The 25,752-nt window shown below is 38.6% G+C and overlaps 1 protein-coding gene across 2 annotated transcripts; it reads right to left on the bottom strand.

The window, feature by feature from the left end:
- Nucleotides 1-3,272: 3,272 nt before the first annotated feature.
- LOC125234542 (tafazzin) lies at nucleotides 3,273-22,553 on the bottom strand. Of its 2 annotated transcripts, none has more exons than XM_048140821.1 (7): nucleotides 22,298-22,553; nucleotides 19,396-19,521; nucleotides 12,333-12,487; nucleotides 10,887-10,970; nucleotides 5,546-5,745; nucleotides 5,042-5,214; nucleotides 3,273-4,405 (listed from the first exon to the last, which is right to left on the bottom strand). In XM_048140821.1, exons 1-7 carry the CDS (start codon nucleotides 22,410-22,412, stop codon nucleotides 4,392-4,394), a joined length of 867 nt encoding a protein of 288 aa, XP_047996778.1. In that variant the 5' UTR covers nucleotides 22,413-22,553; the 3' UTR covers nucleotides 3,273-4,391. The 2 variants fall into 2 exon arrangements, with proteins under 2 accessions (XP_047996778.1, XP_047996777.1); XM_048140820.1 differs by having other exon boundaries at nucleotides 5,071-5,214; nucleotides 22,298-22,551.
- Between the last annotated feature and the right edge of the window lie 3,199 nt (nucleotides 22,554-25,752).

Genomic DNA, 25,752 nt, shown 5'->3' with positions numbered 1-25,752 from the left:
CTCAGTCGGACTAATCAAATCGTATCATAAGATACAAAACAGCAGAGATGACTGCAGCCAGTGGCTTCGTTGGTGCGGACTAGAGCACGGCAGCCGTCGGCTCTAGCACACGGACTCACGACACACACACACACACACACGACACGACACTCACACAGCGGCGTCGGCGCCGGCGCCCCGGAGACTGTGACTCTGCCCACATCACTCAGTGAACAATTAAAGAGTGAGGCTCCGTATATTCAATAATATTATAATTGCTTAGGAAACATGTGATAATAATCATGATATGAAAAATCTTGAGTTAAATGATCTAGTATGTAAAAGTATATGGGACAAAACGTCTAAGAATATCTAATATAAACTCTGTCAAACTATATCCGTATCTTCTGACAAACTTGTTTAACCAGTTGCAATAATTATTAGTCAATATTGTTTTATCTAGCAGGGCCTCGGAGGAAATATAGACTGGAGTAGCCTTTCAGTTACTTACCCCTCTGCCAAAAAACTTGAACAAATGTTCATAAAGTCACGTAAATACAATTTCACAATCGATTCATGCTCATTCACAGAATCGCCACGACACATATCACTGGTAATTAAAAATGCCCGCGTGTGCTGTGAACACTTGTAATAAGCGCTCAAATACCTCAAGTTTGCAAAAAGATGGCATAATATTCCATTTGTAAGTAATTTTAATATTGTTATATTACTGTTTTTATTATCTAAATGATAATATTTTTGTCATACGTCATTGAATATCGATTTATGTGATCGAATGCAATCGATTTGAAATTTGTTGGTGGGTAGAAATTACGTCACGAACACTCCCCACGAGACTTCGATTTTTTGCTGTTTAAGAAGTTACCTAATGTGGTTTACAATAGGGTCGATATTTATATATCAATTTATTCATAAATAGACGCACTCCCCACGAGACTTCATTTATATATTTTGTAAGAATTAACCTAATTTCAATTATCATCACTTGACCGAGACTTCGTCGGTAGAGATGTGGGCATGGTCGATGAAATACCAACTATCGATAAAAAAGTATGATTTGCAAACCTTGATCGATTGAAATATATTTGCAATTTTCCGAAAGAGAATGATTTGAGTTTTATTACATGTACTTAATAAACTTTTCACTTTGAACCAGTATTGATAACAGTTAATGAAGACTAAACCATTTCTAGTTTATTTATTTAACCAAGTTTGTCTATAATGATTTAGTACCACCAACCGCAGTAAACGTTGTTGATTAGTTAGTCTGGAAAAATAAATTAATGTTTTGTCAAAATGTCAAATATTTCTTTACCTACTAATCCTATTATCCATCGCTAGTCCACCCGCGTTATCACGCGTTATACCTACTACCCAGGATTGTCATTAGTGAATCTTAATATGATTATAATAATGCCAAACATTAAACAGATCTAGAAAAAACAACATCATTAAAATTATAATTTGCTTCATTAATTATTATCGACTTCAGTTATCGATGCCTGCCTCATCCCTATAGTTTGAGACACACACGTGCGCATTTAGTGTCCGTACACACTGTGTTTCTACGAAGTATTTCCATGTGTGATATGTCTGTGTGCATCATAATGAGCATGTGTTATTTTTTTATCATAATGTGCGTGTGTATTGACAATAATATTTTTTTCATTTGTGAGTACTCCTTTACATGTGTTATTTCCTCACCTCCCGCGAATCTAGGCAGAATTATTTGTACGTAGACGCAACATGAAGGCTACTCCAGTCTATATTTCCTCCGAGAGCAGGGCAGTATTGGCATTTGAAAAAGATATCTTCTATCAAACTTTCTTCACTTCACTAGATTTAAGTAGGTATGTAAGTAAAAAAATATTTTCTTCGCAACTTTCAGCATTGTACCTGCGATATTATGTACTTATGAATTTAATAAAAGTCATGTGCTCTTGACGTTTTCCTAATTGTTTATAAAGAATTGGGGCAAAGTTACAAGATCCCGCGGCGCGAGTACACATCACGGATAAGCAAAACAAGTACAAATAACAAAATAAATAGCCATAAATCGCACAACGGTCGTACAGTCAGCAACAAAAGTTATTTGCCTAAAATGATCTGCACACTACTATACTGTCGGTAGAACAAGTTAATGCCCATTTTGAATTTCTTGGTAAAGGCATCAAGTGCCAAAAGTGGGCAAATTAGCAGCACATTTATATTTTGTGCTTGACTGTACTTTTGCTGCTGACTGTGCCTTTATTAGCACGAAAACAGCGCCGACGCCTTCGCACGGCCCGCGCCAAGCGGTTTCCTACCTAATAATACTTAACATAACGTCTACTATTGCATCGTTTCCGGTCGCACGGCCGTTTAATGATATGTACACAGTCATGGCGTTATAAATAAGTCACGATTGGCTTCATGTCACTTCAATATCTATCTAAACTATTAAGCTGCAGCTGAGATAACTGACCATCTTGAAAACAAGTTAACACTTTCGCAACCATGAACCCGCCTGGTGGGCACTCGTCAACTTTGCTCAGATGCCGGTTCTCCAAACACAAACGGGCGGTTGTGAATTACGACCAATTTCAGACGTACACCGCCATTATTTGTCTGGTAGTGAATGTGTCAATGTCGGTTACATCTTAAGGCTACAACTTTGCTCATCCTAGTCTAAATTTGCCTACTTATTGCAAAATAAATTTTCCATTAGACTATTACGGTTCAGTAGGTAATATATTAACCAAAACCTGAGCAATACATATCATTAGACGCCGCCCAGTAATAAGTTAACATTGTAAAGTTTCGTACAAAATTCTCCTGAGCGCGCGATGCCGTACAAAATTGATATGGTTCAATATTACTACTGCTACTGTTATAGAGGATTCTTTACAGTACTTTGACAGTATATCAACAGTGAGATAGCTTATGATATTCTCAAGTCTTTGAGACATTAATTCATTTTTGATAGGTACTATTGTCATGAACATTTTTCTTAGATATTGTCTTCGGTTACCGCGATAGTTACTCATGAAATAAAACTATGGAAACGGATTAAATCGCGTATAATGAATTTAAAATACATCCCGACGTTTCGAACTCTTTACAGCGTTCGTGGTCAACGGGTGACTGAGGAAAAATTAAAATGTGCAAAAGCTACCCACTTACAAGAAATATTAACGAACCATGACCACAAATAATATAGATTTCTAAGGCAGGTTCACACACTATTAATAAAGCCACACACACTATTAAGAAACGTCGGGATGTATTTTAAACTCATTATACGCGATTTAATCCGTTTCCATAGTTTTATTTCATTTTTCTTATACTTTACAGTTTCGCGAAAAAATAGAAAAATTTAAAAGTTGCATTTTTTTTGCCAAAACATAGTCTTCATTTTCCTTTCTTTTATGCGATAGGAGGCAAACGAGCACACAGGTCGCCTGATAGTAAGCGATTACTGCGCCTATGGATACCCGAAACACTTTGGTGTTAAAAACAAGTTACTATACTGTCAAAGCCCGTTTCGGTATCAAAGGCATCGCGCAATGGTCGGTCGTCGCTCCAGTTGTTAAATCATAATAATCTATTGTCATAGTTAACTGAATAGTCAAGGGTTGCGTTATCGACACAGCCACACTTACATTTAGCTGTATATCCAGTTCTTCGAGCGACAAGCGACCACAGGCATTTTCGAGTCCTTCGAGATTTCTCCGAGAATCTTATAAAGGCATTATTTGAGGTATGTTTCTCGTTATGGAGGCATTGCGGCGAGAAATCGCGTCATAAATCATAACGTACAGCCCTCTCAATCTATTTACTTTCATGGTCACATAAGAATCTTACACCGATTCTCGTCATCCTGATTCCTTAACCCAATCTCTGTCAAGTCAAGGTCATGCATTTAAGGGTTACAATCGATTTTTCTCCCTTCGGAAATTCTGATTTAGGTAGTTGTTCATCACCTGTCAAAAATTTAACTGTAAGACTTTACAGATCTTAACTAAGACAAAAAGGGGACGGAAGTTAAATATTGCAAACGAGACTAAGTTAAACCGCGACGGATTGCCGAAGCGATTTAGACTCGGTTTGTAATATTCTTACGCCCCGCTTAGAAATTTCACAACTCCCTAGGGAGATAGATTTTTCTATAATTCCCGCTCCGCTTGCAATTGCACATTTACTGTGAAAAAAACTCTTGGAATGACCTTTTCTCGCTGGAAGTGGCGTCTCGGGCGACTCTCGCAGGACCCGCTAGCCGGGACCCGCAGTGCACTTGTGGCGGGGGAATTAGACGTCCTTGTCTTTCTCTCTGTCCGTCTCCTTCTCGCGGCCGTTGGTGTGGCTGTGCGTGTGTGCGTGCTCGCTGTCGCCGTGCGTGTCTGTGGGCTGCGTCAGGATGTCCGTCCTGCGAATACAAAATATATTTTCCCCTCACTAGCTCGGAAACACGTGTTTTATCCTTTAATACCAGTGGGTAAAAACGCAATTTATCCACCAGTGGATAAAGTAATTTTGACCTTGATTATAGTAAAATTTTCTGCTTTAAATTGATAAAAGTGGGTGAATCTAGTGATGAAGATGATTTACTACCTATGGAACTACTGGAAGCAGCGATAAACGCGTTTTTTGTGTTGTACTTTCTCGCTACAGTGAGGGGAAAAGTTTTGTGTTACACACGGGTGCAAATGTATTTTAATTCTCGTGTGTTGAAAAACTCGCCAAGTTCAGGATTCTATTCTCGAACCACTCGCTTCGCTCGTGGTTCAACTATAATAGAATTCTTTCACTTACTCGTTTTTCAATTCCACACTCGGCGTTAAAATACAACTTTGCCGCCTTGTATAACAAATAACTATTATACTACTGTACTTTTGATACAGTGTATCTTTGCGTGTCTACGAAAAATTTTGTCGAGTTAATATTTACAATTTTTAAGAAGAGAGAAGAGTTCGAAAATATGGAAGTAAGCATCGATTGCTGACGTTTCTGCATGTCAAACAGTTATAGAAGTAAATCTGTTCGTTTTGAACGCGCTCCTCACCGCTCGCGTCTGCTGTAGCGTAAACAGACCTGTCAGCGAACAAGGCGTGCGACGCGCCGAGCGCGTGTTTGAGTGCTTCGTGCGTCTTCATCCGCAACCGGATCAGCTCGTTCTGGACGCGTTCTGTGATCGCCCGCCGCGTCTCTTCTTCGCTCGCGTTTGATTCTTTTAACCTGGAACACACACATTTTGATTATTCAAAAATGATAAACATCTCAGTAAAAAACTACATGAAAAAATCGTACTAAAGATTGTATTTTTGCTGTAGGTTCAGAAAGTGCTTTATTATTGGGCGTTATTATTAGTTTTCGAATCAGGTGGCAGACACTTCAACTCACCCAGCCAGTAAGTAAGCCAGCTAGCGTCACAGGCTGCCACACTCCGTTGCCAGCTCGCAGCCGGTCGATCTCACGCCGTCATACCTACATACCTGGCTAGCAGTAGTAGGCCGGCGGCCTGCGGTTGCCAGCTCGCAGCCGGCAGGGCTCGTGCAGCAGTACACACCTCGCTAGCAGGCCGGCGAGCGGCACGGGCTGGCCGACGGCGAGCCACACGCGGTTGCCAGCTCGCAGCCTGTACGGCTCGGTGTTCGGCAGCACGGCGTCGACGCCCTCGTGCCACACGGGCAGCACGAGCGGCGCGCGCCCCGCCGCCGCGCACTCCGCGACCATGCGCCCCACGCCCCACTTGAACCGGATGTGCTCCTGGAACCGATACACCATCACACTTACAGACTACCGCCCACCAAAAGCGAGTAAGCTATGAGCTATCGGCGATAACAACGAACAAAAGACAGTCGCTCCTGCGGAAATAAAAGAGACGCGATGATAGCACTTTCATTCTTTTGTTTAGTTTTTCTTCATCGTCATTCTTCATTCTTCAACTTTTGTTCGGTTCTATAGCTCATAGAATACTCACTTTTGGTGGGACCAGTGCCTAAGAGAGAGAACACTTCGAAATATACAATGCATGGTGCATGGCTAAATCGAGGGTAAACAATAGGGTGGAGCGAAAAAACACTTTTCTGGAATTAGCAAACCTAATAGTTATCAATCAATGCCCCTTAGTCTATGAAGCCTTTGTGCAGATTTTCAGTTTTTTAAATCAACATCTTCTGCCTCCGCATCAGGGTTGAAATTTTGAAAATCTCATACAAACCTAAAAATTCAACTTTCAGATAAAAAAAAAATTTCGACAGTATTATGTTTAGTATATGTTATTGATACATATCATTATGAGAAACTACAAAAAGTTGCGAAAATAGCGTCAAGAATCGCCAAAGTTTGTCTAGTTTCAGTACATTCGCCAAAATAGCCGCTAAAATACTGAAAATTGGCGATTTTTAACGCTATTTTCGCAATTTTTGGTAGTTTCTTGTAATAATATGTATCAATAATGTATACTGAACATAATACTGCCTAAAAACATTTTTTATCTAAAAGTTGAATTTTCAGGTTTGTATGAGATTTTCAAAATTTCAAACCTAATGCGGAGGCAGAAGATGTTGATTTAAAAAGCTGAAAATTTGCACAAAGGCTTCATAGACTAAGGGGCATTGATTGATAACTATTAGGTTTGCTAATTCCAGAAAAGTGTTTTTTCGCTCCACCCTAGTAAACAAGCACCTTCGGGCTCCATAGTAGGCCACTTCTTCGCCTCAGCTAGTCTGTGGCCATGAGTAAGCCCATTTATAGTACAAAAAAAGTCACGCACGCCGGTATTCGAGCCTAAAAATAAAATATTTGCTTCAAAATAAGAGCAGGCAAATTCGTAAATAGCGTTAAGATGTCGGTTCCGGTCGAGTCCTCGGACAATCCCACGACTATTGTTGCTTCCGTCATTCAACTCGATTGTACTGGATTATATGGCGACTTCATTCGTCGCAAAACTTTGTAACTACTCTTGGATTAAATATGTAAAAAGTAGTATAATAATAAGATTAATTTTACTTTTATAATCATATTATAACAAACCTAGCCTAAGAATTAAAATAAATAAAGAGAAGATTAATAAGAGTTTTAAAACCATTTTGGGCATAATGTACGAAAGTCTAAAAACATAATTACTTTATACCGTAAATTTATCGACGACCGGTCTGGCGCAGTCGGTAGAGACCCTGCCTGCTGCGCCGCGGTCCCGGGTTCGAATCCCGGTAAGGGCATTTATTTGTGTGATGAGCACAGATGTTTGTTCCTGAGTCATGGATGTTTTCTATGTATATAAGTATTTACATATTATTTGACGACCGGTCAGGCTCAGTCGGTAGTGCTAGTGACCCTGCCTGCTACTCCGCGGTCCCGGGTTCGAATCCCGGTAAGGGCATTTATTTGTGTGATGAGCACAGATATTTGTTCCTGAGTCATGGATGTTTTCTATGTATATAAGTATACGTATTTATGTATTATATGTATCGTTGTCTGAGTACCCACAACACAAGCCTTCTTGAGCTTACCGTGGGCCTCAGTCAATCTGTGTAAGAAAGAATGTCCTATAATATTTATTATTTATTTATTTATTATTATTTATATATATCGTTGTCTGAGTACCCACAACACAAGCCTTCTTGAACTTACCGTGGGCCTCAGTCAATCTGTGTAAGAATATCCTATAATATTTATTTATATGTATATTAAAACTCTAAGCTATTCGGCTACATGGATCATGGTGACTTAGGGTCGAAAAGCGTTGAAAAGTTGTTATCATCGTTCATCCATACTTCCATACTTTCCATACTTCCATACTTTATATTATAAATGCGAAAGTAACTCTGTCTGTCTGTCTGTTACGCTTTCCCGCTTAAACCACGCAACCGATTTTGATGAAATTTGGAACAGACAATCTTTAGACCCTGAGACAGAACATAGGCTACTTTTTATTTCGAAAAAAGGGATGAAGGGGTTGAAAAAGAGGTTGAAAGTTTGTATGGGATTTCTTAATTTTAAATGATAAAACCATGAAACTTTATATTTTAGCACTTGATAAGAAATCATTAAACATATATTCCATACTTTATATACTTTATATTATAAATGCGAAAGTAACTCTGTCTGTCTGTCTGTTACGCTTTCCCGCTTAAACCACGCAACCGATTTTGATGAAATTTGGAACAGACAATCTTTAGACCCTGAGACAGAACATAGGCTACTTTTTATTTCGAAAAAAAGGGATGAAGGGGTTGAAAAAGAGGTTGAAAGTTTGTATGGGATTTCTTAATTTTAAATGATAAAACCATGAAACTTTATATTTTAGCACTTGATAAGAAATCATTAAACATATATTCCATACTTTATATTATAAATGCGAAAGTAACTCTGTCTGTCTGTCTGTTACGCTTTCCCGCTTAAACCACGCAACCGATTTTGATGAAATTTGGAACAGACAATCTTTAGACCCTGAGACAGAACATAGGCTACTTTTTATTTCGAAAAAAAGGGATGAAGGGGTTGAAAAAGAGGTTGAAAGTTTGTATGGGATTTCTTAATTTTAAATGATAAAACCATGAAACTTTATATTTTAGCACTTGATAAGAAATCATTAAACATATATTTAAAGTCACATACAGGTCGAACGCGATTAATAAACATTATTTTTACCTTTAAAATAAACATGGTGGGAAATAAACATTAACTAAAAGCGGGTAGATAATATTTATTTGTCTACCCCGAACATTTATATAAATTAATATCGGGTAGTTTTGTGTTGTTTACATCTCCGGTGACATTTTGCTGGGACGTCAGTCTTCCGCGACCACGGCCAGTGCAACCTGGCCGAAACGTTGGGAAAAAAGGTAAAAATAATGTTAATTAATCGCGTTCGACCTGTATGTGACTTTAAATATGTGTACAAAGCGCGAGAACTTAAAGTGTTATATCATTAAACATCTTGATAAGGGATAGGGATAGGGATAGCGATAGGGATAGCGATAGGGAAAGCGATAGGGATAGCGATAGGGATAGCGATAGGGATAGCGATACGGATACGGATAATATGGGTATCGTTAGCGGGATAATCAATGTGCTCTAAGACGATCGTTGTTTGCTTGCTTGAAGATTACGTTTGCGATAAGTATAAGCAAAATGTAAAAAATTGTAAGGGATAATAGAAAAAAGTACTTTTTACCCACCGATCATAGTGTCGAAATACGGGCTATGTGGGATGTTTATAAAGGTTTCCCCAGCGTATATAGAATTACCTACGCTGTGGTCGATGTGTAATATTTCTACAATCATTGCAAGCAAAAGTATTATGTGCAATCGAAATAATCGCAGATAAATATACCTACAGAGAAACCTACGGTCCCTACGGATCCAAATGAAAATCTTAATGAATACTTTTATTACGCGGGCGAAGCCGCGGGTAAAAGCTAGTAATTACAATAACTAGCACCATAAGCACGTAATATAATACGTTAAAGCGCAATAGTCATCAAATCCCAGCCCGTGACGTGATGCCGGATAACCATGTAACAGGCTGATAATTGCAATAATCAATGGTTTATGACTCTGAATAGCCTTTACTGCCGTAATTAATGCGCAGTAATAATGTTATTACTGCGCAGAGACAGGGCAGGGCCTTACGCCAGCGTATGGCAAAAAACATTTACAACCAGTTTCAAGATCCCTATTGAAAGCTGGCCAGTGCCAGCGTTGCTCTTTTGTCGCGCGAGCGAGCGACAAACTTAAATGATTGATAGTGACGCGTGCGGCCCACTTCGCTAATGACAAGGCGGCGACAAACAATATAAACAAAGGATTTCAATGTTTCTTATCCCACAAGACAGGGTCATAATCATAAGGCGAAAGTAGACTTCAGTGATTCTATGAGTAACTAGATAAGTATTGAAGCAAAACACTGCATATGTGACTCATCAATATCATTCAAATAGGTACTACGCTCAATTGCAACTGTTATATTCAGTCTCAACTAACCGTAGTTGGTTCTTATGTCTCTGCGTTAAGGTTTTATAGTTGACAACTTTACAGTGAGTACTTGACAGTTTGCGGTTGAGTACAGAATGCCTGCCTTGACATGAACTGCGGTCTTTATTTTCGAGGACACGAGTGCTAGAGAGGACGGGAAGATGCTCCACAAAATATCTAAGGTAGTCTGCGATTGGGGAAATGGGCCTCTGTGCATATCGGGGCAAATCGTATAGGTACTCTTTAAATAAAAGGGCACCGAAGACGTCGCGTTTTGGGTTGTGTACGTCGGACTAAGTGCGTTTTCACATTTTCCGATCCGATATCGGATGTAGGACCGATATCCCATACATTTAAGCCGCCATGCGATGTCGGACCGGATAATGTGAAAACGCACTAACGTCCTGGCCACCTGATTGATCTAAGGCGACAGCGGCGACTATAGGTGCGAACGAAAGATCCCGTCGCTGTGTCTCGCTCCCACCTATGGCTGCCGCTCGCCGTTGTAGCCATAGACCAATGTCGTGGCCTGGCCAAAGCCCTACTCTTTAAAAACGTGGGCGTCCGGCTTTGAACCGTGTTCGTCGGGCTTCACCTAAGTATGAGGACGCCTTCGGCGCAAGGCTTTAGATCACGCACTTTGGGCTTAACCCGACTCTTTAACTATGAGGATGCCTCTGGCACCCAGCTTTGGACTGAGTTCGTCGGGCTCCGATGCCTTAAGTATGAGGACGCCTTTGGACTGGACTGCGCACTACCAAAGCTGGACTTAGGACTGCGCACGTCAGGCTTCACCCGACTCATTAACCCTTGGCGTTTGTTTGTAGTCATTCGATTTTGTTTTGTTTGAACTGTAATTATTATCGTAGAGTTGCGTTTTTGTTTTAAGTGTGATGGCAAGTATGATGGTTAGGTTAGTCGTGTACCTTATTAACGTTGACGCGCCCCTCGGGGAAGATGTGCACCCACTCGCCCCTCGTCAGCCGCTCGATGCAGAAGTCGATGGCGGGCTGGAACACACAACGTCACTGTCACCACCTAATCACTTTCTTTTATAATTTTTCAGTACAGATGGTGTTTTTTTTACGCACTAGTGCGAGAAGTGGTTCATTATATGCCAGGTTGAAACTTCGGAGGGCCATCTGTACTGAAAAACGTCGTACGATACACGTGCGAAAAGGAAATTCGTAACTCGTGTCGATTTAAAACACTCCCGTATCGTAATGTACTATTACTACTCATGTAGACGAATTTACGCCTCCTTCCTAAATAGACTGGGGCTTACGGGCGAAATCTGAATTACTGGCATAATCATAGAGATGACTGTACTGAAAAGTCTGAAAAGATTAGTGAATCACTGACTTATCTTGTACAATTAGCGACAAGACCATATAAGTAGTCTGACGTCAAAAGAATCCCCTATTCTGTAAAGACTTGAGCTGCAAAGAGCTGTCTTTTGAGCAGAAATATACTTTACTGTAAAACGTACTTTTGGTGGCGTACTGGGGCTTTAATGATGTGGCACGTTAGAAAGGAGCATACAAATCAATCAGTTTCAGAAAAGGCTCAACGACGATCAATAAAGGCAAAGTCATATAAGCCTTCATAAAGGCAGAATATATTTCTAACAGCACAGTAATAGCATTCAAATTTGCGTGTTATGCCAGGTAAAGGGCTTACGCTCTATCATACGGTAATCTCTTGGGAGGTACTTAAGTAAATTATGATTTAACTAAAAGGTTATTCAAATCTTCGCAATGGATTCATGTTAATAAGGTCGTGAAACTTGACCTCAGCACGCGAACGTAAACATAATCAGACAGACACGCCTAGTACATACATAATAGAAAATAGAATATGTATGTTTATAAAGTAGTTATTTTTTATGAAAATATTGTAGTTATTACTCGTACGCACGGCGCGCTGTTGTCATCTTTGATGGCTAAATTGGGACAAGTGGATCATTTGCATCTTTGTCATCTAGACTAAAAGCTGCACTGATGTAATGCTAAGAATGACTAGCACGGTGGAGAAGCGTTATCTTTATACTACGCTGTTACAAGGCAAGGGATTACAATTACGATAATTTGCTGTTGGTGTCTTACCCCGTAGATAATATGTGATGCACCTTATCATCGTTCTGTCGATACATTGTTATTACTTTTGGGTTGCAGTCGGTCTGTATCGGCCCTTAGACTACAATAGGGCCATCTATAGAATCTATCAACGAACACGATGTCTGTAGCCACGCGGCGGGATGGTATTCCGTACCTGGTAGACGCCGGGGCGTGCAATGCGTTTGTGAAGCAGATGTCGTGCGCCGCCAGCGACCACCGCATGTCATGTCCACGCGGCGGGATGGTATTCCGTACCTGGTAGACGCCGGCGCCGCGCTCGACCGGCACGCACTTGCCGAGCGCGAAGAAGGCGGCGTGCAGCGCGTTCGTGAAGCAGATGTCGTGCGCCGCCAGCGACCACCGCATGCGCCGGCCCATGGAGCCCGCCAGCGTTCCTACGTCTAGTACGCCTGGGGACAAATTATATCGATTAAAGTCAGACGATACGTATAGGTAAGGCTCAGCGACGCGTAAGTAAAACACCTGGAATTGCAGATGTCTACGGGCTACATTGATAATTTAATATCATACCTGACACGGACGGTACGCAGGTTAACCGCCATCCGCCAACGTCCAACGTGGTAAATAAAAACAAACTTAAGTTTGAGAGTGTCATCATAACGCATTTATTCCAATATTTCCATCACTGTGCGGTCAAGTGAATTGCGCAATTTGACACGAGTAAAAAATATAGGCATAGAATACAATGCTATTTAAATCAAAAAACAGTCTGAGCACCTACTTAGTTTGGCATTGGGAAATTAGGTTAATTATATTCTATTGCAGTTACCGTCGCACCCAAATTAGTAGACCGACGCCTAACCGCGACCCGAACACGAAGCACTTCTACGCTTCCGATAATATTGTCGTCATAAATACTTACATGGGCGCTTCCATACTACGCTCTGTTTTTATATAAATACCTTAAAATCCTTAAATACTAAATAAGGTGGACATGAAACTTAGTTAAATATATAATCATTGATGGACCAGCGGACGGTGACACGCGGCTACACATCCTAGTTTTTTTCAGTCCGATAACATGAAGATGTCTCAAAATTGTCGTTGTTTCAACATACCTGATTGATGTAGGTAACCTAAGGACCCGAATCACACGATCCAAGCCATTCTGTTGACTGTGTCTCGCTACTAGTATTTTTAACCCCCGACGCAAAAACGACGGGGTGTTATATAAGTTTTACGTGCCTATCTGTCTGTGTGCGTGTCTGTCTGTGGCATCGTAGCTCCCAAACGGATGAACCGATTTAGATTTAGTTTTTTTGTTTGAACGCTGAATTAGTCAGGAGTGTTCTGTTTCATGAAAATCAGTCCACTATGTCGGGGTCTGTCTAGTCTTACGTGGGTTTTCTCAAATCGTAGTCTATACTCGGCCGTCTATGACTTCGGACCTACTATCAAACATTATCAGTAAGGCATTGACCTTGTTCCTGGTCCAACTGACGTCAGGTACAATTAGCCCACCTCGGCGGAATTCACGATCATTTCTCTTTGGTTGGAGGGCTTCTGTACGGGCGTGAAGTTAATCTGTTTTTAATTATGGTGAATGTATTCATGCAGAGCGGTTGTCAAGAGTTATCTTAAGACTATTATAGGGTTAACCCAGTAACTAAGTCGATTGTTACACGAAACGTGTTCGTTAATATCCGCATTTAACATAAACACTTACTTATAATGTGTGTTTGTACCTAATTCTCACTTTAAGAAAGAAGTGCGGCCTTGTATTGTATTTATTGTGCGTATGCGCCTATTTACTGTCACTTGCAATAATAAGTTAGGTACTTACTCTTCGAAGGTCGCAAAAATGTGACATGCAGTGTTGCAGGTGATTGTAGTTCGATTCGGTATATTTCCATAGGTAGATGAAAAAGCTCTTTAGCACCGCAGCCAAAATGCCAATCGTCTACCCTCCATGACGAACGGGCAGCAACCATCACTGTCGCTCTAAGTTAGAAGAGCGATAGAGAGGAACTAATCGTTCCGTTATCACAACGCAAGCCATCGTTGCTGCGCAAGCGATCGGCTGATGTTTACTAGGAGTGCAAGTCGATTTCGCGGACGATCGTTAGTGTCATTGACCTGACCGTGAGGTCTTTAGTCCTAGCCTTGGATCCCAGACACTAATAATTGGCATACATTCTATTGCTAGACATAACTGCTAAACCTGATTTAGATGAGTCTCGTGTAAGTAAGGTTACGGACTGCACGCGAGCAGGCAGGGAGAGGTGACCGAGGAGGCAAGCGGCCGCAAGATCAGAATCTATGCACTTGAATGGAGCTGTTTTTGGACTTGTCGTGTCAGGTCACTTGCCGCGTCTGTCCAGCCCACGGCCTAATATCGCCGGTCGACGCCGGCGCAATCTTCCCGCGGCTCCGGATGTGGCGTCAGTGTGGTAACCGCTTTATGCGCGACATGCTAGGCGGTTATCACACTGACGCTTCCGGATGCGGCGCCACCAGTGTGATAACTAGCCTACCCTAGCTCATAGCTGTGACGGCATATATAGCCTGACTTCACTGATAGGAGTGATAGGTAGTGACATATAGGTCAAGTCTATTGTACTTTGATAATAGATAATACGATTACTCAATTTCAGCTTCTTATATTATTTTCATATTCCTAAGCTTTACCGGCATCTCTGTCAGGCTTGATATAAAAATATTAAAAAACTGAACCTTTTAAATCATAATGTGGACAACACCTAACTAAAACAATGATATAATTTATATTGTTCTTATAGCTGATAATCTATGAATAGTAGTTTAAACAGATTACAGGTCAATGAGCGTGAGAATGATAGTTCTGCTGTAGTGAGTTCTGTAAATTATACTACTACTTACACAACTAGGTTCTAGTTATACTTTATAAAATACCTAATAATGAAATGAACAATCGTCCCCTTATCCTATTCACTTGCATAATGACGGGGGCTATCGCCCGTCATCTCTCGTCGTCGTAGAAAAGAAATTAAGCAAAAGCAACAAAGTGGGACTGATTTTTAAGACTGTTCCATAAAAGTTGTAATTTTTATGTTTAGGTACATAGTAGACTACACAATACACCGTACACGCTTTGACTTTGCTTCGGTTTTGCTTAGGTTTCGGTGTCGACTGGCTATCGTATGTCAGTCTGCCGGTTTACTGACGATTCGCCAAAAAACGTTTCCCAAAGTTTCACATCCCAAACTATTATTCCCAAATTATCATTTCCCAAATAAACGTTTGGCAAAACAACTTATCGCAAATTGACATTTAGCAAAACTTTTTTTGGCAAGTATTTGTTTCCCAAAATATTTACTTGGTCAAATTTCGTTTTACCAAATATTATTTAGTCAAAGGTATTGTTAGGCAAAATTTCCATTTCCCAATCCATACTAATATTATAAATGGGAAAGTGTGTGTGTCTGTTTGTTTGTCCGTCTTTCACGGCAAAACGGAGCGACGAATTGACGTGATTTTTTAAGGGGAGACAGTTGAAGGGATGGATAGTGACATAGGCTACTTTTTTGTCTCTTTCTAACGCGAGCGAAGCCGCGGGCAAAAGCTTGTATATTATGATTAAATGGTGCACTAGAAATTTGTTTGTTGATTTTATACTTTGTGTCCAAGATTTGTGTGAAATAATGTGTATGTCGTACTTTTTTTCCTCCTGCTGCAAATGGCAAGGATGTCATTTTCACTTACATGTTCGGATACATTTTATTAATAAGAAACCTGATGTTTTCAAGACCATTATATTCTATAAACTTTTAATTACTTTAAATAGTCATTTCCGATTTGCTCACTGTCAACCTAACACGCTCCTCCTCGCTTCGCTCGTCGTCGCACCTAAACTAACTCTGTCACACACGAGTTTTCTGTTACAATACTAATAAAATTATTACATTACATTTATGCCTTGTAATATTTATTGTCAAACGTGGTTTTGCATGGTGTAATTTGTAGAAACATTTTTTGACAAAATAATTTTGTCCAGTAATTAATTTGACAAAAATAAAGTTGAGCAAACTTTTCTTGTCCAACTGAAGCACTTGTGAATAAAACTGAAATTATCATTGGACAGATTTTAAGTTAAATTTGGCAAAAAAATCTTCGGTAAATTAAATGGAATGAAGATGCAAATGCCTAAATATTTGCGAAATTTGCGATGTGAAATTTTGACCAAACATGTTTCTGGGATATAAGTTTTGCCATTAAAAACGTTTGCGAAATAAAGTTTTGTCTAAATAAAATTTGACTAAGTAAAATTGTGCCAAATGATAATTTGACCAAAGAAATTCATTGCGAAACATACCTTTGCCAAACAATACTTTGGGCTTGGGAAATGAAACTATTGCGATATGATTATTGGGAAATGAAATTTGACGAAACGTTTTTTGGCGAAACGGCAGGACACCCAGTCTGCCATTCGTGTGTCGCGACATTTATAGCATGATAAAGGAGCGATAGTCTCGGCTATCGCATCAATCGTTGGCTCAGTATTGTTTTGTAAGCATAGTACACTATGTCTCGTTCCCAAAATTAACATACCCATTAAAAATAAACGTTAATTCCAATTAGAAGATTGAAATTAATTTCCATAGAGTACATACCTAGTCTGTTAATATTTTTTTGATGAATACTTTTGCATGTTAAATTGTATCTTGTTTTTTAATGCATGTTAATTATAAGATGTATAAATGTTTTGAAAAGAAGTGGCCCGCAGAGTTTCTTGCCGGTCCTATAATGGATACCCCCCCTCCACCTGAGGGGGGACTGAAATCTTCTCGAGGCTGAGGCGTAGGGTTAGAGCCGGCGTAGCTTTATGTGACGTTCATATATATGGGCATTGTAGGCTACCTAATGATTCTCCGACAATTTTTTAGCCGATTATTGATTCGCCGACAACGATTCGCCGAATGCCATTTAGCCGAATAATAAAACTATCGCTGTCACTTTTGGTCGAATAACGTTACGTAGAATCTTGGTTCGCATACAGTTCAGTTCGCTTCTGTGCAAATTATCCGAACTATCATTGGACATTTTTCATTTAGCAAAGTAATATTTTCGTGTAGGCCACATTTAGTCGAATAACGTTTCACATTTTATACATTGTTAAAATATTTTCGAATGAATGAATTATCGCTGTTGTAAAAAAATTACGCACTTAATAGACATTTTTTTTCTTAAACAATGTATAATGTGAATTTTTTTTCGTTGCGGTAATAATTTACATATTCTGGCAATTAACATTATGTTCTTGAACAGAAAAGTGCTAATTTCCGAATGGGAGAACTAAAAATTTTAAATGTATAAATTCGGTGAGTTGAAAACAACAATAAATAATTTACTAAAATTAATCCTTAGAATCAGAACATTTTGACACGTTGAAATAAGTAAATGTAAGTTTCTTATAAACGATCTAACAACTAGATTTTTGAATCCACAGAACAGTTTGTACGCAAGTTCCTGCCAACTCACCAAAAAAAAAACCAAATGATTACTCGAACTATTGTGTTTCGACCAATTTTTTGTCGGCCAATTTTTACAATTACTAAATGATTATTCGACGAAAAGTCAATCGGCGTATCAAATTTCTGCTTACCGACTCCGTTTACGAACGAATATTATGCGAAATGAGACTCTTCCAATCGTTATTCGGCCAAAAAAGATGTCGGCGAATCGTTGTCGGCGTACCGAAAATCGGCGTATTTTATTTCGGAATATCAATCGGGCACCGGGCATTGTAATATGCCTACTTGGAAAATAAATATTTAATTTCATTTCAAGAAATTAACACGTATCGCGAGATTCGGGACCCTTCACAAACAACCGCAATATTGAAAAATGTATTGTATTGTGTACCTACAGAAAAGAGAAAAGCGCTTTAGATAATCTAGCACCATTTATAGTTACGGGATCCCTTCAGGTCTTTATATTTTATAATAAGCGAAGTCGGTAGCTTTGTGTTAGTAAGGACCTCATAATGAAAACAAATAGTCAATTTGCAGTTGGGTTTCAGCCTTTGTGCTATCTAAAATGTATGTATTTTACAACGAGTTTACTAATATACTTAATAGAGATTATATTATACGTGACCTCCACGAAGATCCCCAAAGTTCAAAGTATAAGATAATTTTATTTATATTTATTTATTGACCACATGTGCTGACCCAGTTCATTATGAATGTCGTAACTTTCATACAAACGATTAAGTAATTGTCAGCCAAAATGACTCGAATGCCCTTATCAGTCAGTGTTTGAGTAAGTAGCGGTCATCGGGGACGTTTATGCATGATTTTGACATTTTTGACATGTCTGTAGGCATATTGTTATTGGCCACCGCGCAGACTTCGTAAATATTTTAGTGCATTGTCTGATATTAAAGAGATAACTATTCGATGCGGATTCTTTTATCGAAGGAAAGATAATAGACATCCATACTAATATTTTTTTAAAGTGGAGATAGTTGAAGGGATGGAGAGTGACATAGGCTACTTTTTGTCTCTTTCGAACCCCCCACTTCCCTAACATGGGGCAATTTACCAAGCATTCCGCAATTTTCGAATTTAACGCGAGCGGAGCCGAGGGCAAACGCTAGTGATTTAATACCTACATACGACCCTTAGGTAGTTCTTGTCACGTAAGTAGATACGTACATAGTTATGTAGAAACAGCAAGTGAAAAACTTACGCAATTTCTATGGGATACAGTAAGTATCTAACAATGGCTGATTACCTAGACATTAGTATTACTGTAAACAGGTACGCCATGGTCACGGAGAAAACGATTTATCTAACGACTCCTCGATTATATTTATAATGCGATTACCTAGTATTCTGAAAGAGCTCTGGTTATGCTGACACTCGACAGCTCTTGTTATGTCGACTATTCGTTGAATATTTTCAGAATTTCGAGTTTTTTGACCGCCCAAATCCAACATAAAAACCCGTCTGGATGTTCAAGCTTCTGCCAAAAGAATTGTTAAAAAATGCACAAAAATAAAAACACTAGAAAAACGTTACAGTTCCCTCAAGAAACAGGAAAAACTCCTTACGCATGTCGCAATTGTCGCAAGTGTCGGGTTCCTAAAACTGCAACTACTTATTTGACTGCTTTTCAATAAATTATGCGCACGAAGGCTTTTTGTACGATGTAATACGTTACGTCAGTTAGTTCAGTCCTACCCTAGAACTTTGTCGGTCCAAGCTACGATCAAACTTAAGACTTACATATGTATATCATTACTGTAAAAATATGACGCCAAAAGTCGATGCAAAGTTACATAGTTTTGAAGGATTTTTCGAGGGTCGTTACTTACCCCAGAGACCGGGGTCGTCGAAGCACGAGTGGTGGTTGGAGACTGTGATGAGGGGCACGCCCGGCGGCCTCTTCATTGCTGCCGTGAGCTGTTCCTTATTGTACACTGTCGTTTTGTTCAGGAACTCTGGAACAAATTATATTTTCAGGGTTTAGGGAGTTCAGATACCATAGCCAGTGCAGACCGGAGTTCGGGCAGACCAAAAAGGAGACAGCGGGATAACCTGGACGCATTTTATCGAAAGTGGTGGGAAAACGCCGACGACAGGATCGAGTGGAGGCCTGTGTCCAGCAGTGGGAGCAGTGTCCATTAGAGGCTAAACAAAAGGGAGGTTCAAACCGCTCTTTTGATAGCGAATTTTGAATAATGCATTCATTTATTTTTCATCCAGATTTCTAAGGTCTAAGGCTGTACAATATTGAGTACAAATATTCTGATTTATTTTACAAGAGCAATGCCAAGGATTAACCTGTTTTAATTAGCATTATAATGAATACTAACCAGTGTTTCCTTTATACACGTAATTAAACTAAACAATGCCTCGTAGTTGTAACGTGTAGTCCTTGACATGCACTTGACCGTGTTACGGTTCCCTTCAAATACAGTTCAATGGATTTAATACTGTGGAACACCCAGTTAGCAAGGTGGCAAATATAAAACAGTGCATTTTCATACTTTTTAACACTGACAAAATGGGCGTGTCTGAGTATATTTAGCTCTATTCTAAAACTAGCAATAAGTGTTACAATAAGATTCTTGATATTGAATGGTAAATCAAATTGTCTTTATTAGAACGTTTCATCCACAAAGACGCGTGCCTTGGCCCGTATCGTGAAGTAATTAAAGGTTAGATTTGACAATTAAGCGCGTCATTGTGAATGGCAAAATCTGTAATCGAGTGTGCACGAAGTAGGCTAGTAAGCACGATTGTTGTTTTTACGCGTTTGATAGGCTCCAGTTGACAGCTCATTAATATTGATACTTAGCAGGAAATATTCTTATTTGTATACACAACTAGGTTTAACTTGCTTAAGAAACGCACAATGATCATATATCGAGAAAAGTGGGATTGTTTCACTGTAAGAAATGTGTGTGCAGTTGCAAACTACCTATCATTTTTCTTTCAAATTTGAGAAACTATTCCAATCATATATTGTACTTGTTTTAAACACTATAAGCATAAAACCTAGAGCACCTACTTTTTTAACTTACATAATGGTTAGTTGGTTACCAAAAATTTAATTATTTAGCAATTTTGAGGACTGTCTAGGGTAGAGATGGGCCGAATATGGACTTTGCCGAATACGAATATTCGGCCGAACATTCGGTTCAGCTCTTACCGAACCGAACATTCGGCCGAATATTCGGCCGAACATTCGGTTCAGCTCTTACCGAACCGAACATTCGGCCGAATATTCGGTTACGCCATATTTTTAAGGGGATTAATTAAAACTATTAAATGATTGATAATCGTTAGATATGTCACTACAACTATGTTTTTATGATTTAGTGGATACCTAAAACTCTGACAACAACTCTGAATTCTTCTCAACTCTTAAGCTACGGTTTTTTTTTTACTTTTTTAAAAACAATTGTATTTTTATTTTGATGCATAGGTTTCTCTTTTTTAGCAGTTCCTTAAAAAACTACTAAAATAGGAGCTTATTATCCAATGGAATACGTAAGATCTTCATTAATTATTTACTTTGTTTATTCGGTAAATATTCGGCAAAGCAACCGAATAATTCGGCCGAATACGAATAATTAAAAACTTGCCGAATATGCCGAATACCGAATATTTACCGAATATTCGGCCCATCTCTAGTCTAGGGAAACCTTGTCGGATCCTCGGGAACAATTTGATGATATTGAAATAATTCTCTCTGTATGTATATACTTGCATTTGCATCAATTTGCTTGAATAATAAAGCCAAAGAAAATGAACTCTTGCCAATGTATAGTCTCACTAGCAATTTTGGAATTCCTTGTACACCTGAGTTTTAAGAAGCTACGTTTTTTTAAAGTTAAACAATAAATGTACACTTTTATCTGCATAAATGATAATATGATAGTCATGCTCAACATAAACAATATTTGTTGCTTAACTTGTAAATATATAAATTTGGTTACAATGATAAGATTAGGTAGATGTAGATACCGATTTTAGGGCAACTACTTAGTATTACTGAGAACAATTTTTTATAGGCTGTGTCCATTCATTCACCATAATGTTTTCATTGTAATTTACGCCATTAGTGATCAAACCCGATAACTTATCAGCGAATGACAAGCTTAATATTGAAATTGGAATAAATATGTAACAGGCAGGAACGGTCAGAAAATGTAATAATGACAGATTGAATAATGAATAATATCTCTCATGGTTAGATCACTTGCGGTAATGTCCACGAGTTTACAGTGCACTAAGACAATAGCAACAGCTAGTGACTCTGTGCCAGTTACTTAACAGTTACAAAGTAAATATTCAATTATTTTCGTCACATAACGTCGCAAGTTTTAAAACTTGCGTAATAATATGTACCTACTGTATTGTTCACTTATTTGAATATTGCTTATTTTACGCCAAACTGGTCAAACTACTTATTCATTATTTATTCACAAATTAATATTCATAAGTTTTATCACAATTCCGTTCTCAGACGGGTCGTGAGGTCGCTTATCCCTTGTTTGGGGGTTGAGGAGGGGATTGACCTCTCTTGTTGTAGATGTGACCTGTAAAGGACGTAAATATAACGTCAGCCTCGTGCACTCGCATTCCGCTGATGCAAGCAACATAACAACCAGTTTCAGCGAACTAGTTCACTTATTTCTCAAACACGGAACGCGAGAACGAGTACAGTAACACTCAGGTGTTTGTAAATTAAGTGTACAGAATACCCACCTACGATAAATTTGCTGAATAGTCCGACAACAGCCACGGTTATAGAGCTCGCACACGTCCACAGCCGTCCCGGGCTCCGCAACCGCGGGATAATCCACGTAATATCATAAGCCATATTATTCACTCCTCTTATACACTATACGACACTAATACAACATTGTTACTGTGATTAAACACGACAAAAATCAATTATACTAGCTCGCGACACTCCGCTCGTGCGTACGACGTACTCAACGTACTGAATGAATGACAATTGACAAGACGTGCCTGACAGCTCGGCAGCGGTGTTGCCAGAGTTCACGTGGAGGCGTTTTTCAAGTGTCAACTCATTTTGAAGTTTAATTATTTTAAGAAGCTTATTATATAATGTAGTTAGAAAGTGAGCTCGCACCATGTCCTATTTTATTTATTTATAGTCCAGACGTGTTTAAAAATTGGTTAAGACTACTGACAAAATAAACAAGAGTTAATATGCGTCTCCTAACCGAATTTCAATAGGTATTAGACTTATATTGACCGGGATATAGACCGTGATTACCTTTTTGATTTTTGTCGAGCTCCCGATATTTCGACGCAGATGCATGGTCAATATAAGTCTAAGGAAAATAACCGTGAATCATTCAAAATTCAATAGGTATATTCTTTTGTATCTAGTAGAGGTAAGTGGTAACGCATTAGAACGTAGGACTGACAAATATTAACATTGTAAGTATCTATTATGTATATCGACGCACATATTTTCTGAATCCGCAAGCTGCTCTGGTCTGATGTTATGTTGCATTTTCACCAAGAATGTGGTACCTAAGTGGATGATTACGGTGGACTGGTACCAACTAATCAGCTTAGGTGAAACCGTTTTCACTAGTGCTATCATAGATTTAGAATTATTAAACTAGATTGTTTAGTTAGGTCAAAAAGTGTGTCCACATGAGAGGTAATTGTTTGGGCTGGTGTCCCTCTCGCACTTGCTGACAATGTCAACATTATTCAGTGACGTCATCACTGTCATAAATTGGGGATACCAGTCAATTTTCAAAGTTACTACTAAATCTATTAACACCCAATTGAAAGTATTTTTTAATTATACAAATCTTTGATTTACTGGCATCAAAATAATTACATTATAATTATTTTCAAATTTTTTGAAATATATCGAAACCCTAGTTTGAATATAACATTAAATTAAAATAAGAAGTTATAAAGCCAGGTAATATACAGATAAAAATACTACTAATATGGGAACCTCATTAACACTGGCAACACGTGCGAGAGGGACACCAGCCCAAACAATGCCCTCTCATGTGGACCGTTTTCGCTAGTCTGATACGATCGACTTTCTGTTTCAGTAATAAGGTTTAATTTCGTATGGCAAAAAATGTGATTGAGCTGTCCCCTGTAAAGGTCTTTGAGTGCTATGCAAAGATTTGGATCGATGACCATGATTGGTCGATATCAAACACATACTCGTACCACATCCCTGCAGCGTAGGAGTGTGTCCATCGCATGAAGTATTCGCAAGAACCTAAACTCCCACAGTAACTGAAACCTGACATGGGTTGTCTATTGTTTGCCCGACAGTCATTTAACATAATATTCATTTGCCCGAATCTAACTTGCCTGAATTTCATTTGCCCGAATGATTTGTTTACCATAAAAATCATATGACATACTCGTTGTTTATCCGAATATTACCTTCCATAATCATACAATGCCATACTATTTGTTAGCCATATTATTAAGTGCAATAATATGGTTTCATAGAATATTCAAACGCCATAAGCAATTATTGCCATATTAATTGTTGCCCATATTATTACCTAACCTAACCTACTTTCTGATAGCAGTTTCATTTTCCAGGGGTCACAGTTCTAACCTAACCTAACCTACTTTTCCAGCAGTTTCATTCTCCAGGGGTCACAGTTCTAACCTAACCTAACTTACTTTCTGATAGCAGTTTCATTTTCCAGGGGTCGCAGTTCTAACCTAACCTAACCTACTGTCTGATAGTATTTTCATTTTCCGGGGGTCACAGTTCTAACCTAACCTAACCTACTTTTCAAGCAGTTTCCTTTTCCAGAGGTTTACAGTTCTAACCTAACCTAACCTACTTTCTGATAGCAGTTTCATTTTCCAGGGGTCACAGTTCTAACCTAACCTAACCTACTTTCTGATAGCAGTTTCATTCTCTAGTCCTTCTAGTACCTATTATAGTAGTTTTCGATTCTGCCAAAGCACATTATGGAAATTGACTTTTCTGGACGCTAATTTGTATGACAAATGATGGTATGGAATGTGGTAATTACGGATTTCGATGATTCTGACAAATGACATTATGGAAACTGACTTTATGGGAAACAAAGTTTCTGGCACTAGATTAATATAGTAAACAATGATTATGGCATAAGATATTATGAGAAACAATATTATGATTGTTGAATAGGATGGCAAATAAAATTATGGCAAATGAAATTCTGGCAAATGGGGGTATCCCCCTGACATGCATACATCGGTCATTATACTTTGGTTTTCCCAGCACCCAGATTTAAGCATAATAAACGACTACAAGGACACAATTTCACAAGGCTCCATTATGATTCACCCCACCGCGATATCCGGGTCATGGGGTCAAAAATGCAATCAAGGACTCGTTAACATAATCATTAGCCAATAAAGGTGTGTAGATAACGGAATGAAGGCGTTTGTGCTATTGGCTGATAAGGATTTGGGACAGTAATCACACAGTCTTATCTTGAATATTCAATTTTGTTTCCCGAGTGCGTGCTATGATGTTTTATCCAGGCGCTATTGGGATTACAAAAATGAAACGAAAAGTTTTCAAGTACCTAAATTATTTTCCATCATTATTATTTCACATACATTCTGAAAAAAAAAATGTTTTTCCTTTAAAACAACAAAAAAAAAAGTAGATAATAATATGTTGATTAATCAGTCTTTCTAATCATTAATCATATTGAACTAATTGAACTTATTATTTGAAACAGACGGATTTCTATACCTATAGGCAAACCTAAAAGTAATAACAATAATTGACTCCCACCGCTCCCAATTTGTCAGCAGATAAAAGGTGCGAAGGTTGTTTACAGCACCAATATTTTAAGTTACTTCTTTTTCAAGGTTGCTGAGGCAGACTTAGTATAATTATCTAGGTATATACATTATTAAATTACTTATTTATTAATTAATATCACAATCTCTACAATCAATTATATATATGTAAGTTTATGTAATTTTATCGATATATATGTGTGTGTAGTTTATTATTGACAATATGTATTATTATTTGCTACGACTATGTTTCATTTTCAGTTACCTATTTTTTTTTTAAAGCCTGCACCCAATACTCTTTCTGTTTAGCCTGTTGGTTGACTGGTAGAGAATGTCTTTAGGCATTAAGTCCGCCATTTGTACTTTATTTGTTATATTGTGCAATAAAG

The sequence above is a fragment of the Leguminivora glycinivorella genome, chromosome 16, assembly GCF_023078275.1.
Source record: "Leguminivora glycinivorella isolate SPB_JAAS2020 chromosome 16, LegGlyc_1.1, whole genome shotgun sequence".
NCBI lineage: Eukaryota > Metazoa > Arthropoda > Insecta > Lepidoptera > Tortricidae > Leguminivora > Leguminivora glycinivorella.
Note: the sequence above shows the minus strand (reverse complement) of the source record. Positions and strands in the feature narration are given on the sequence as shown.